Below are 12,034 nucleotides of genomic sequence, written 5' to 3' on the forward strand. Positions count from 1 at the left end.
GGCTTCCCCATTGACTTTGTTGGAAGCCAGCAAAGAAGGTTACAAATGACGATCATGTGATCGTAGGATATTGTGACTTATATCCTTGTACTTAACTAGCACTTGTTTGAACAGTCACTGAATGAGTGGTTATTTAGCAAGAACCATCTGTACTCACCAGAAGAGAAGAATGGTCAAGATGTTTGATCCATAAAATTACCCCAAACAGCTAAAAATGGATTGAAGTCACCCTGTTCATATTCTGTCACTGGATTTTTGTGATGTGATTCTAGGGTTCTAAGGAGCTATCAGCTATATTAGATTTGCATCTTTCTTCTGCCAGAAAACAGCATTCATTTTTATATTGGATTTTAAATTTGTTAATAATTTTTTCTAAATGACAAACTATGGTTCTGTAAGGACCTGCCTCTCCTCTCTGTTCAAGAAAGTAGAACTCTTGAAACAATTAGCATTTCAAAAGGAGTCTTTTATTGAAGGAAAGACATAGCAAGACAAAGGAAGTAGGATCTGAGGTTTCCCCCGCAATTCTGTTAGGTTAAGGCAGTTAGAAACCTCTCCCATCAGTCCAGTGTTGAATAAGCCAGTCCACAGATGCGAACTTGTTTTGAGAATCACAGGCTGAGAAGGTGATAAGAAGCTGTTCTCAGGTGTCTCTTGCTGGAGGCTCCGGAGCTGAGACAAAACAGATGGCCCTCCCCCCTTACATTTCCACGAAGGTAAATCAAAGTACAGGAAAAATAGGCATCAGGAAAAAGGCTATAAACTAAACAATGCACCCAGGTCCCCTCCCCACCAAAATGGCAGCATCCCAATAGGGATCTATGGGACCTGACAGGTTCAGAAGATTTTCAAGTGATTGTATTATGCAATAGAGAGTAACCTACTGTTGAACAATTCATTAAGCTATGAAAATTGTTCCATGACGAATTTTATAAAGAGAGTGCCTTTAATATAAAGCTATAGCTCCTGATGTTTATTCTGTTATATATTGAATTTTAAATTGACTTCCTGTATGAATGTTCAGTTATGAATGGGATTTTAGTTTAAAAATGTAATAACACTTGGACTGTCATTTACTTTGTTATTAGTATTGAATGAAAATATTTATATTAAATATTCACCTATAGGTTTTATGTTTTTAATTGCAGTCAAACTCAGCGAAGCCCCCATGTATTTTATCGTCATGACTTAATCAATCAACTTCAGCACAATCATGCTCTAGTAACTTTAGTTGCAGAAAATCTTTCAGCATATATGGAAAGCATGAGACAGTATGCTAAAGGTGAGTTAAATTTTAAAGTTGTTTAGCTCATTAAAATTCTCTCCTAAACATTGTTAGCTACTGAAGCTAGTATTTTAATCTGAGAAATGTGAGATCACCTACTCTATAGAGCCCTGATGGCGAACCGATGGCGAACCTATGGCACGTGTGCCCAAAATGGCACACAAAGCCGTGTCACCCAGCACGTGCGGCCTTGCCTGTTTATCTTTTGAGTTTCTGGCGTGCCTGCATGTGCGATGATCAGCTGCCTGTGCACGTGACAGTGCCAAAAACTGGTGTGTGCATGCACGCCGGCCAACTGATCATCGGGCGTGCATGCACGCTAGAACCCGAAAGTTTGGCTTTTCTGGAATGCGCCTCCGATAAGCGCGAGTTTCTCCGTGTCGGAAAAGGTTCGCCATCACTGCTATAGAGGAACATGTAAAATTCATTTTACTGATAATTAAACATATATAAAATCATAACATCTGCTTCTTAAAAATTGCAGAGCATGGAGAATATGATCCACAAACTGTAAGACCAGGAAGTAGATACAGTCATGTTCAAGAAGTCCAAGAGCGGTTGAACTTTTTACGGTTGGTTTAAGCACAGCTTGTGTTGGGGGGGGGGTGTTAGAATAAAATAAATGTTCCTTAAGCAGAGAAAATAAATTTGTTTACTTAGGTGAAGAACTGTATATTCTTATTGCAATATATGTAGTATAAGCTTATTTTGATTTGTAGACAACATTGCAGAAAGATCCTTAGCAAGAAATTAGACTTCTTGCTTCTTAATTTTGATCCTGTCATCCTAATTCCCATTCATTTAATAAAATATTGCTATACCTACCCGTAACCTCTTTCAGATGGACCCATTTCAAGTACATTGTTTTCACTAGAGTTCCTGCAGTTAGAACAATTACTTCATAGCCAAGCTGCTCCAGAAGGATGGAAAATGAAGTAGGGTTCCTTTTTGAATAAATGGATCTTGATATCTCTTGATTGATCAAAAAACATTTGAATAGCTAGTTTTAAGGATAAGAGATTAGTAAATATAAAAGAGAAACTTAGCATGTCAGGTTTTGGAAGGAAATATCTTAAATGAAGATCACAGAAATTCAGTTTATGTACCTGCCCAGATTTTCTTGTATGTATCCCCTTAATCTTTTATAGTAGTCAAAGAATATTAAATACAGTAACTTCCTTTTATGAATATACATTAAGAATAGTAATGTGAAAATATGTGATGTGCACATTATGTAATAATGCTAAATTATCTTTTATCTCTCTTGGAAATTTCAAATTTTTGGAATTTAGGTATATGTGGTAAACTTCATTTTTAAAGTATTCATGGGATTAATACATATTTCTAATGATTTGTTCCTTTGTTTTCTGCAAGATTTTTACTGAAGGATGGTCAATTATGGCTCTGTGCTCCTCAGGCAAAACAAATATGGAAATGTTTAGCTGAAAATGCAGTCTACCTGTGTGATCGTGAAGCCTGTTTTAAATGGTATTCTAAACTAATGGGAGATGAACCGGACTTAGACCCTGACATTAATAAAGACTTTTTTGAAAGCAATGTTCTTCAATTGGACCCTTCACTCTTAACAGAAAATGGAATGAAATGTTTTGAACGTTTCTTCAAAGCTGTGAACTGCCGGGAAGGGAAGTTAGTAGCAAAGAGACGTGCCTATATGATGGATGACTTGGAGTTAATAGGACTAGATTATCTTTGGAGAGTAAGTAAAAAATATACTCTTAACTATTCAAATTGAGACTGTCATTTACTTTCTGTTAATAGTATTGACGGTATTGAAAAAGTGGCAAACAATATTTTTGTAAAGTAGACAAATCAACAATTACATATATATGGAATATATATGGAATGAAGCATCATTGTGTATTTTAAATGTGCTTTCATTATTTTATAATTCTCATATGTTCAGATGTAAAGCTTAATGTTTTGTGATAGTATGGAACTCTTTTTTTTATTAAAAAGTTTTAACAAGTATTACAACAATTTTTCCCATCCCTCTTCCCCCCCCTTCCCTCCTCCTTTATCTTCTTTTTGAGAATATTTTGAATAGTCCACCATATTTTTATCCAAAATGCCTTAATTTTTTTACATGTCCACCATATATGATAATACGTAGCATCATCACATTCACATCTCCAACACTTAGGTTGCACACTTGGATACATACAGGCTAGCTTTTTAGGATCTAGATGCCATCTATAAAACATTTTATAAAAATTCTCTCTTGAATTTTGGGCTTGCGTAAACTTCACATTTCTAACCCATATTTTTTCCCACGTTTCCATCATTATTGGTTCTTCAATATTTTGTGCCCACTTTATCATACAGTCCTTAACTAACTCCATTTCTGAATCTATTTCTAGATAGTATGGAACTCTTGCATACTATTTTAAGACTTTAAAAAGTCATAGATCTAAAAGGCCCCTAAAGAGCATATAAATAAGGTTTTTTTAATTTGATGAATTATTCAATTTTAGTTGAAAATGTTCTTCAACTACTACCAGCATAATAAAATTTTGTACAGCTGTTTTCAACAAATTTATCAACTAAATCAATAAAGGAGAATATTTGTAGCTCAGGGTTGAAATGAGGGATGCTAGCACTGATTATGTTGCCTAGTTGGGGTAATGAAACATCTGCAAGAAAAAAAGCAAGCTCAGAGAGCACCAAGGACCCCTCATTATCAACTATATAGCAAAACCTTGACTGACTTAATGAACTTCGTATGTAATTTTCTTAAGTAATTCATGTCATATAATAGTACAGTTGATTTAATGGCAGTTGACCATTAAATCATTGTGACAAATTATTTCATATGTGATATCACACAGATTAAATAATTTGTCACAATGATATAAATTCTTTAAAGACATTTGAGAATAATGGACAACCCCTTCTTCAGAGTACTCCATTAAAGGAAGATTTTATTATTTACAAATTATAGAGAAAAGATGCAATGACGAAATCTTTATAATAAGAAAATTTGAAGTGTGCCCATTATTCTTAACAATTCTTCCACAGTTATTTAAGGTAATAGTAAATTCATACCTGTGCTTGCCTGGAAAATCACAACATAACCAAAATGTAAACAAATAAAAACAGTATTCCATTAACAAATCTAGAAGATCTAGATTTAAACATGTTTACAGTATTTACTTGGTATTAGCTTTTTAAGTAATGAGTTGGCTTTCTAAAAGTTTCTTTGTAGCTTCTTATGAGAATGTTGGATGTAGTGTAGATTATCATATACTAGGATATTCTGGAAAAATCCACAGTGCTCTCTGTATCATGCTACTCCAGCCATTTTGTATATGGTCTGCCATTTTCTAGAAGTTAAAAACCAGAATTGGTTTGTCTTATTTTCGATGAAATAACCTGTAATAGAACCAGAATATCCCTAGAATAACAGAAACTGCTATTGTTTGGAGCATTAAATCTGAAAAATGCCATACCAGTTCAAGAATGAGTAAAACGGTATGGATATTCCAAAGTTTTTAAAAACATTCCATTTCCAAAATCATAAGTTGGGCATGTGCTATTTTAGATAATTTTAAATAGAATTAATTGTACAAAAGATTGTACAATTTTAGCTTAACATATGCTTTATGTTGTTGTTTAGGTTGTAATTCAAGGGAATGATGATATTGCCAGTCGAGCAATAGATCTGCTGAAGGAGATTTATACTAACCTTGGTCCAAGATTACAAGTTAATCAGGTAAAATATTACAGTAACTTCTTTCTCTAGGAAGTTTTGTTGCAATTTCAAAAGAGTAAAACCAAAAAATAGTCAACCAAAGAGTCCAGTGAAGACTAAACCACAATAAATACGTATTTAATATTGCCTTCACAATATAGATATGGTTAATAATATATTATACCCCCGCTCTCAAATGTTCTCTGACATAAGCAGATATATTTACCTACTTTGGGTGGTGCATAATTTTTATTATTTTAGAATAATGTAATGTTCTGTGGCAAGAAGGGTTCGACTAGTGAAGACCTGCCATTTTGACATTAATCTTTGTTAACTGGGATAAAGTATTGAGGTTCTGTCAGACTACTTGACAGTTATAATTAATACTTTTTATATTTGGGGCAGTGCTTATACCACTAGAGTAAATTACGTTTGGCTTGTTAATGAACTTTTAAAATAATTTTTGGAATTATAAAATTGGGAAAACCTGCACTTCTACATGTAATTTTTTTGAAGGTTTCTGTTTGTTTTTCATGTTATTTCCTTTTCCTTTTTTTTTTTTTTTTTTTTTTTTTTTTGGAATAATTGATAAATTATGGCTCTTTTCGCATTTGTACAGGTAGTTATCCATGAGGACTTCATTCAGTCCTGTTTTGATCGTTTGAAGGCATCCTATGATACTTTATGTGTATTGGATGGAGATAAAGATAGTATTAATTGTGCAAGACAAGAAGCAATAAGAATGGTGCGAGTGTTGACTGTTTTAAGAGAATATATAAATGAATGTGACAGTGATTACCATGAAGAACGAACAATTCTACCAATGTCAAGGTTTGTGGAAAAGTCAATTTCCTAGGGTGCAGTGATTGGATTATTAATTAGATATATGTCAGAGTTTCAAGTAACACCCCCAGTGAAAAAAAGACTCCGAGGCTTGAAGTTCCTCAAAGTTCCATTTTATTAGAGATGTCCTATTGGCACATCTGGGAAAACACAAATCTGAAAGCTTCCAGGTTTTCTCCAACCAAAAGAAAGTCCAAGTACCTCCCCAGCACCCACATGTCCATCACATGGTCCAATTAAAGCATCGTCCCTACTGGAGATGCCTCCCAGTCACAGCCCTCCAGGTGCAGGGCAAGATGTCCTTGACTCTCTGAGAAAGGAATGTTATTATGACTATATATCACCGCTGCTCCATACAATCCCCCCTCCCAGTTTCCCACAGCAGTAAATGTGGCAGGCCTGAAGGCCCAATGCAAAAGATGGATTCCAGGCCTGACAGGCGTTCCCCCCTCCCCCCCACATCAGAAGATTGTGTCCTGCAACAAGAGTAACACGGGGTTAATTCAAAAGACTAACCAGCACTCTCCCCCCCCCCTGGGGGGGGGACCTTTTGGCTTATCAGTATTTTATCATGGAATTGTTTTACTAGCCTGTCTGCTTTCACATCCCAGCTTTTAACCCAAGTAGCTTCAGACAAAGGGTACCCCTTCCAATGTACTGTAATTGGAATATTGCAGTCAACCTCTATATAATCTAGAGTCTAAAAACTTTTTAACTTCATAATGGGTTTCCCCTTGCACCACCATAGGCTTGGGGGGGCAGTTGAGCCTGCGGTCTTAATCTGAACCCTATGGCTGGCTTCAGCAGACTGCAGTGAAAAACAGGATGCACTTTCCCTAAAGGGAAGGTTAAGCTGAACTGTCACTGGGTTAATTACTTTCACTATTGGGAATGGACCTAAAAACTTAGGTCCCAGTTTCTTACTAGGCAGCTTTAGTTTTATGTATTCAGTTGATAGGTGAACCCAATCTTGGTAGAGAGCCTTGGTAGTACAAGGGTTTAAGGCACCCTGTTATTAAGCTGCTTAAGACCAGCTGCCTGCAATTACTGCAGGGTTCGAATCTCGCCAAGGCTCAAGGTTGACTCAGCCTTCCATCCTTTCTAAGGTAGGTGAAATGAGGACCCAGTTTGTGGGGGCAATAAGCTGACTTTGTATAAATATACAAAAGGATGAAGGCTATTGCTGAGCACATTGTAAGCCACCCTGAGTCTTCGGAGAAGGGCGGCATATAAATCAAATTTAAAAAAAAAAAAAAAAATCTCCCACACAAAAGGGAGGTTGAAGAGATAAGTGTTTGTCCACTTGTTTTTTATATGCCTCAGTGGCCTCCGCTAGCGTTTTTTAATGTTCTCCCATCCCTTCATCAGCAACTCCATTCAGGGTCATGGAGGAGGGGTTTCTCTGGGCAGTTCGGACATGGGTACAAAGTCCATGCCACTGGTTACCTGGAAGAGGGTTAATCTGGTGCTACTGTGCATGGCATTGTTGTAAGCCACTTCTGCAAATGGCAGCAGGTCCGCCCAGTTCTCTTGTTGATAATCCATGTAGCATTTTATACAGTATATTGTTCCACCATTGCGTTCACTCATTCCGCAGCTCCATTTGTACTCGGATGGAAAGCTGAGCTAAGTAGTTGCGTGGATCTGACTGATCTCAGGAACTCTCTCTAAAATTTAGCTGTGAATTGGACTCTGTGATCTGAGATGACCTGGCGGGGCATTCTGTGCAGTCGGTAAATCAGTTTGATGAACATCTTCGCCAGTTTTTTCGCTGATGGCAATCCCGAACAGGCTGTGAAGTGGGCTTGTTTTGAAAATAAGTCGATTATTGTCCAAATAACTGTATTTCCCTCACTCTCTGGGAGTTCGACTATAAAGTCCATTGCAATCTCCTCCCAAGATCTGCTGGGGCTAGCTACTTGCTGGAGGAGCCCAGGAGGTTTCCCTGGTCTTATCTTCATGGCAGCACGAGTGGCACAGCTTTTCACATAGTCTTCTACATCAGCTTTCATTTTTGGCCACCAAAATTGCCTCCTGGCTAGATATAGGGTTTTCAAGAATCCGAAATGGCCAGTCAGTCAGGAGTGGTGGCTGCACTGTAGCACTTCCAGTCTCAAGCTGGCAGGTACATACAGTTTTAATCCCTTCCAAGCCACTCCATCTCTCAGTTTGTGGGGGCAATAAGCTGACTTTGTATAAATATACAAAAGTATGAAGGCTATTGCTTAACGCATTGTAAGCTGCCCTGAGTCTCCAGAGAAGGGCGGCATATAAATCAAATTAAATAAATAAATAAATAAAATAAATAAATAAATAAATAAATAAATAAATAAATAAATAAATAAATAAATAAATAAATAAAATCTATGACAGTTGGAAGTGCTGCTTTCAGTTCCGCTGTCAATTTGTCAATCGGGTTGTTGCCTGGCTTGGCCCCTGGTGGTGACTTGTGCGGCTGATTGCAAGGGGGGAATGATGATGTGGCTATTGAATTTGGGTTTTCTCGATAGGGTATCAGCTAGCAGATGTTTCCCCACCGGGATGTACTTCAGCTCAAATTTGAACCGTCTGAAGTATTGTGCTCAGCGGATTTGTTTGGGAGATAGTTTCCTGGGGTTTTTTAGAGCTTCAAGGTTTTTGTGATTAGTCCAGATCTTGAAGGGCACCTTCCCTCCTTCCAGGAAATGTCTTCAGGAGAGGAGGGCCCAGCAGACTGTGTAGGCTTCTTTCTCCCAAATGGCCCACCTCCTTTCGGTGTTGGTGAGCTTCTTGGACACATAGGCACAGGGCAGGAGCTGTCCTTGTGGGTCCTTCTGTTGGAACACAGCTGCCACAACTATGTTGCTGGTGTCCGCTTGGATGATGAACTGCTGTTCTGGGTCCGGATGCTGGAGGATCGTTCCTCGACAAAGAGCCATTTTAATTTCTCAAAGGCTTTTAGACAGTCTACTGAACAGGCGAGCGGTTGGCTCAGCTTCATGTTGCAGGAGGAGACCCCATTTTAACAGTTCTGTTAGGGGCAGGGCGACCTCTGCGAACACTGGTATAAATTGCCTGTAAAAGTTTGTAAATCCCAGGAAGCTTTGAAGTCATTTGCGGGTGTGTGTGGACTGCCAGTCTAGCACTGCTTTCACTTTTCCTGGGTCCATTTCCACCCCTACACTGGATATTCGGTAGCCTAGATAATCTAGGGAGGTTTGATGGAATTCACATTTTGACAGTTTTGCGTAGAACTTTGCGGCGAGGAGTTTTTTCAGCACTTGCCGTACTAGCTTTACATGCTCATCGAGAGTTTTGCTGAATATGAGAATGTTATTCAGGTAAATTAGGACCCCTTTGTATAGGTGCTCATGCAGCACTTCATTAATTAATTGCATGAAGACTGCTGGGGCTTCCATACATCTCCTTCTCTGATTCTGATGCAGTAGTAGGCTTCTCTCAAGTACAGTTTTGTGAACACCTTGCTTAGCATGTCCTTCATGAGGAGGAGGGGGTATGTATTCTCCATGCAAAATGCATTAATTCAATGAAAATCAACGCAAAGCCTCATCCCCCCCTCCATCTTTTTTTTTCTTTAAATAGTACTGGGGTGGGCAGTTACTCTGAGTTTTGCAGGCTGGATGAAGCCCCGTGCTGAATTGTTATCAATGTACTTTCTCAGCTCCTCCATTTCTTTGAGTGAGAGTCATGGAGTACATCTTTGGCTTAGCGGCTTGGCTCCCTGCACGAATTCGATTTCACAATCTGTTGGGCAGTGGGGGGGAGGAAGTTGCAATCTTCCTTGCTAAAGACTCCCGACAGGTCTTCATACTCTCTTGACACCTGCCAGGCAGTCCATCTGTGGTGGGGGCTGTGGCTTCTGGTTCGCTGGTGCTGTTGGGATTTGTGGCATTTTGGCATGGGTCTGGTTTTATGGGCGGTAGTCATCCAATGCCTATGTTTAGTTTTCTGTAGCTGTCCTCCCACGTGATGGTCGGTCCCCATTTGTCTAGCCACACAAGCCCTAATATGATTGATTCAATCATTTTTGGAGCTATGACAAATCTGATGAGTTCTCAGTGATGGCCCATTTCTAGCCTGACAAGTTCTGTGACTAGGGTGGCAGGGGCCCCGCCGATTAGTGTCCCTTCAACCTGTTCAAAGCAGATGGGGCGCGCTAGGGGTCTTGTGAGTATGCCTAACTGTTCAACTATGGGGAGGCTGGTTAGGCATCTGGTGCAGCAGTGTCTATGATGGCTTTTACTTCCCCTTGGACCCCCGTTTCTGGCATTAATATCCTGGTTTTGATAGTAAAGGGGTGGACGGCTTTATTTACCATCGGGTCGTTGTCCCCGCTGCTCCCTTCAGCGGACCCTGGAGGGGTTTCCCTGGCTGAAGTTTCCTCGACTTCGTTGGGAAGGAGTGGAATCTCCACAGCCTGTTTGGCAATTCTCCTTTATCAGGCGATTTCCACAGGGTCCTCCTTGCCTGGGGTGTGGCTGGAGTCCAGGCTTGGGGAACCGAGGCTGGAGCCAAGCATTCGAAAGCCCAGTGCCCATGCTGACCACACCTGTAGCATTTGATAGTCCTGTACAGTGTGGGCTGCAGTGCGTTGAGCAGTTTCTCCAGGGTTCAGTGACCCAGGGGTCTTCTCATTGGTTTCTCTGCAGTTGGTTTTCAGTGGTGGTGGATTTCCAGATCCATGGCTACGGCTGTGCTGTATCATGCCTATATGCATTCCAGTACACCTGTGATGCCACAAGTTGTTTAAGGTCTGGGTCGAGGGACTCCTTGAAGTGGTGGACGAGGAGGCGGTCCGGCCAGTCACTCAGTTTCCCAGCCAGTCTTCAAAAATAGCTCCAAATTAGCTCCTTGGGAGGCCAGCCAGCTTGCATCAGTGCCTTAATCTGGGCCTCAGCTTCTAGTCCGTGGGCCATGTCCTCGAACCGGCCACACAGCAGTTGGATGAATTCGTCAACATCTTCCAGCTTGAGGGCTTCCTTGTCATGAAGTTCTGCTATCCACTCCGCTGCTTCTCCTTCGTTCATGCCATCTGCAATAGCTGAAATCAATTCCAGATCCGATGGGTATTGATTCCCAATTTGGTTGATGTAAGCCCAGTCTCAGTTGAGGAAGTAGGCTAGCCTTCCTGGGGTTCCATCAAATGTTGTTCTGAAACATGGGAGGGTGTGGTTTTTGGAGCTGCAGTGGTGGCTGGGCCAGTACCGGCTGTGGGGCCATGACCTGTAGCTGGAAGTGCATGGGTTGATGGATGGGCCCGGGCTGCAGGATCAGGGCAGGTGTCCACTGATACTGCACCCATCCCTGGCCAGGGTAGAATGCCCATCCGGGAGGCATCTGGACTATTGGAGGCAGTCTGAAGACCGGTTGCTGGGTGGAGTACTTGGTCCCAATAGCCCCAGTTGTGGCCCCTATAGCACCGGGCCGGGCTAGTTCAGTGAGCTTTGTTGCTGCGCCATTGCCATTCCCATGGGGGCTGTCACCCCAGTAGATCGGGCCCAATGTGTGAGGCTATGGAATGAACCGTTTCATGCCAAGTAAAAGGAGGTAGACATCCTGCTCAGTGGTGCTGCAGCTTTCTGGCTCGGGAAGGTGAACGTAGGCTGAGCCAGGGCCCATTTGGGCTGATTGGTCCCAAGGAGTTGAGTGGTGCTGCCCATGCTGAGTTGGCCAAACTGCTCTGGGAGGCCGGCTAGTGACTGGCTGCACGACGGCAGCGGGAATCCCCATTCTTGGGAGTGCTTGCAGCATGCTTGCCCCAGTACCCTCCACTCGAAGTTTGGGATCTGCTCCGCTCTGCTTCCTCCCATCCGCGGTTCCGACAGCATCGCCCCGGTCACCTTGTGCACAGTCACTCACGCCCTCGTCACCTCTCGCCTTGACTACTGCAATGCTCTCTACATGGGGCTCCCCTTGAAGAGCACCCGGAGGCTCCAACTGGTCCAGAATGCAGCAGCGCGGGTAGTGATGGGAGCAACATGGCGCTCCCATGTAACACCGCGCCTGCGCGAGCTGCACTGGCTCCCGGTGGTCTTCCGGGTGCGCTTCAAGGTATTGGTTATCACCTTTAAAGCGCTCCATGGCATAGGGCCTAGCTATCTGCGAGACCGCCTGCTGCTACCGATGACCTCCCATCGACCCGTGCGCTCCCACAGAGAGGGCCTCCTCAGGGTGCCATCAGCCAAACAATGTAGGCT

The 12,034-nt window shown here is 41.6% G+C and overlaps 1 protein-coding gene across 1 annotated transcript in view; it reads left to right on the forward strand.

The window, feature by feature from the left end:
* USP9X (ubiquitin specific peptidase 9 X-linked) overlaps window positions 1-12,034 on the forward strand; it is a 121,886-nt gene that overhangs the window by 58,603 nt on the left and 51,249 nt on the right. The window contains exons 15-19 of the mRNA XM_070944225.1: window positions 1,149-1,282; window positions 1,770-1,857; window positions 2,660-3,002; window positions 4,920-5,015; window positions 5,614-5,825. Of these exons, the coding sequence (XP_070800326.1) occupies window positions 1,149-1,282; window positions 1,770-1,857; window positions 2,660-3,002; window positions 4,920-5,015; window positions 5,614-5,825 (873 nt within the window). The remainder of the gene's footprint in view (window positions 1-1,148; window positions 1,283-1,769; window positions 1,858-2,659; window positions 3,003-4,919; window positions 5,016-5,613; window positions 5,826-12,034) is intronic.

Source organism: Pituophis catenifer, unplaced genomic scaffold (assembly GCF_029215685.1).
Source record: "Pituophis catenifer annectens isolate HBS135680 unplaced genomic scaffold, rPitCat1.0.hap2 SCAF_4, whole genome shotgun sequence".
Lineage (NCBI taxonomy): Eukaryota > Metazoa > Chordata > Lepidosauria > Squamata > Colubridae > Pituophis > Pituophis catenifer.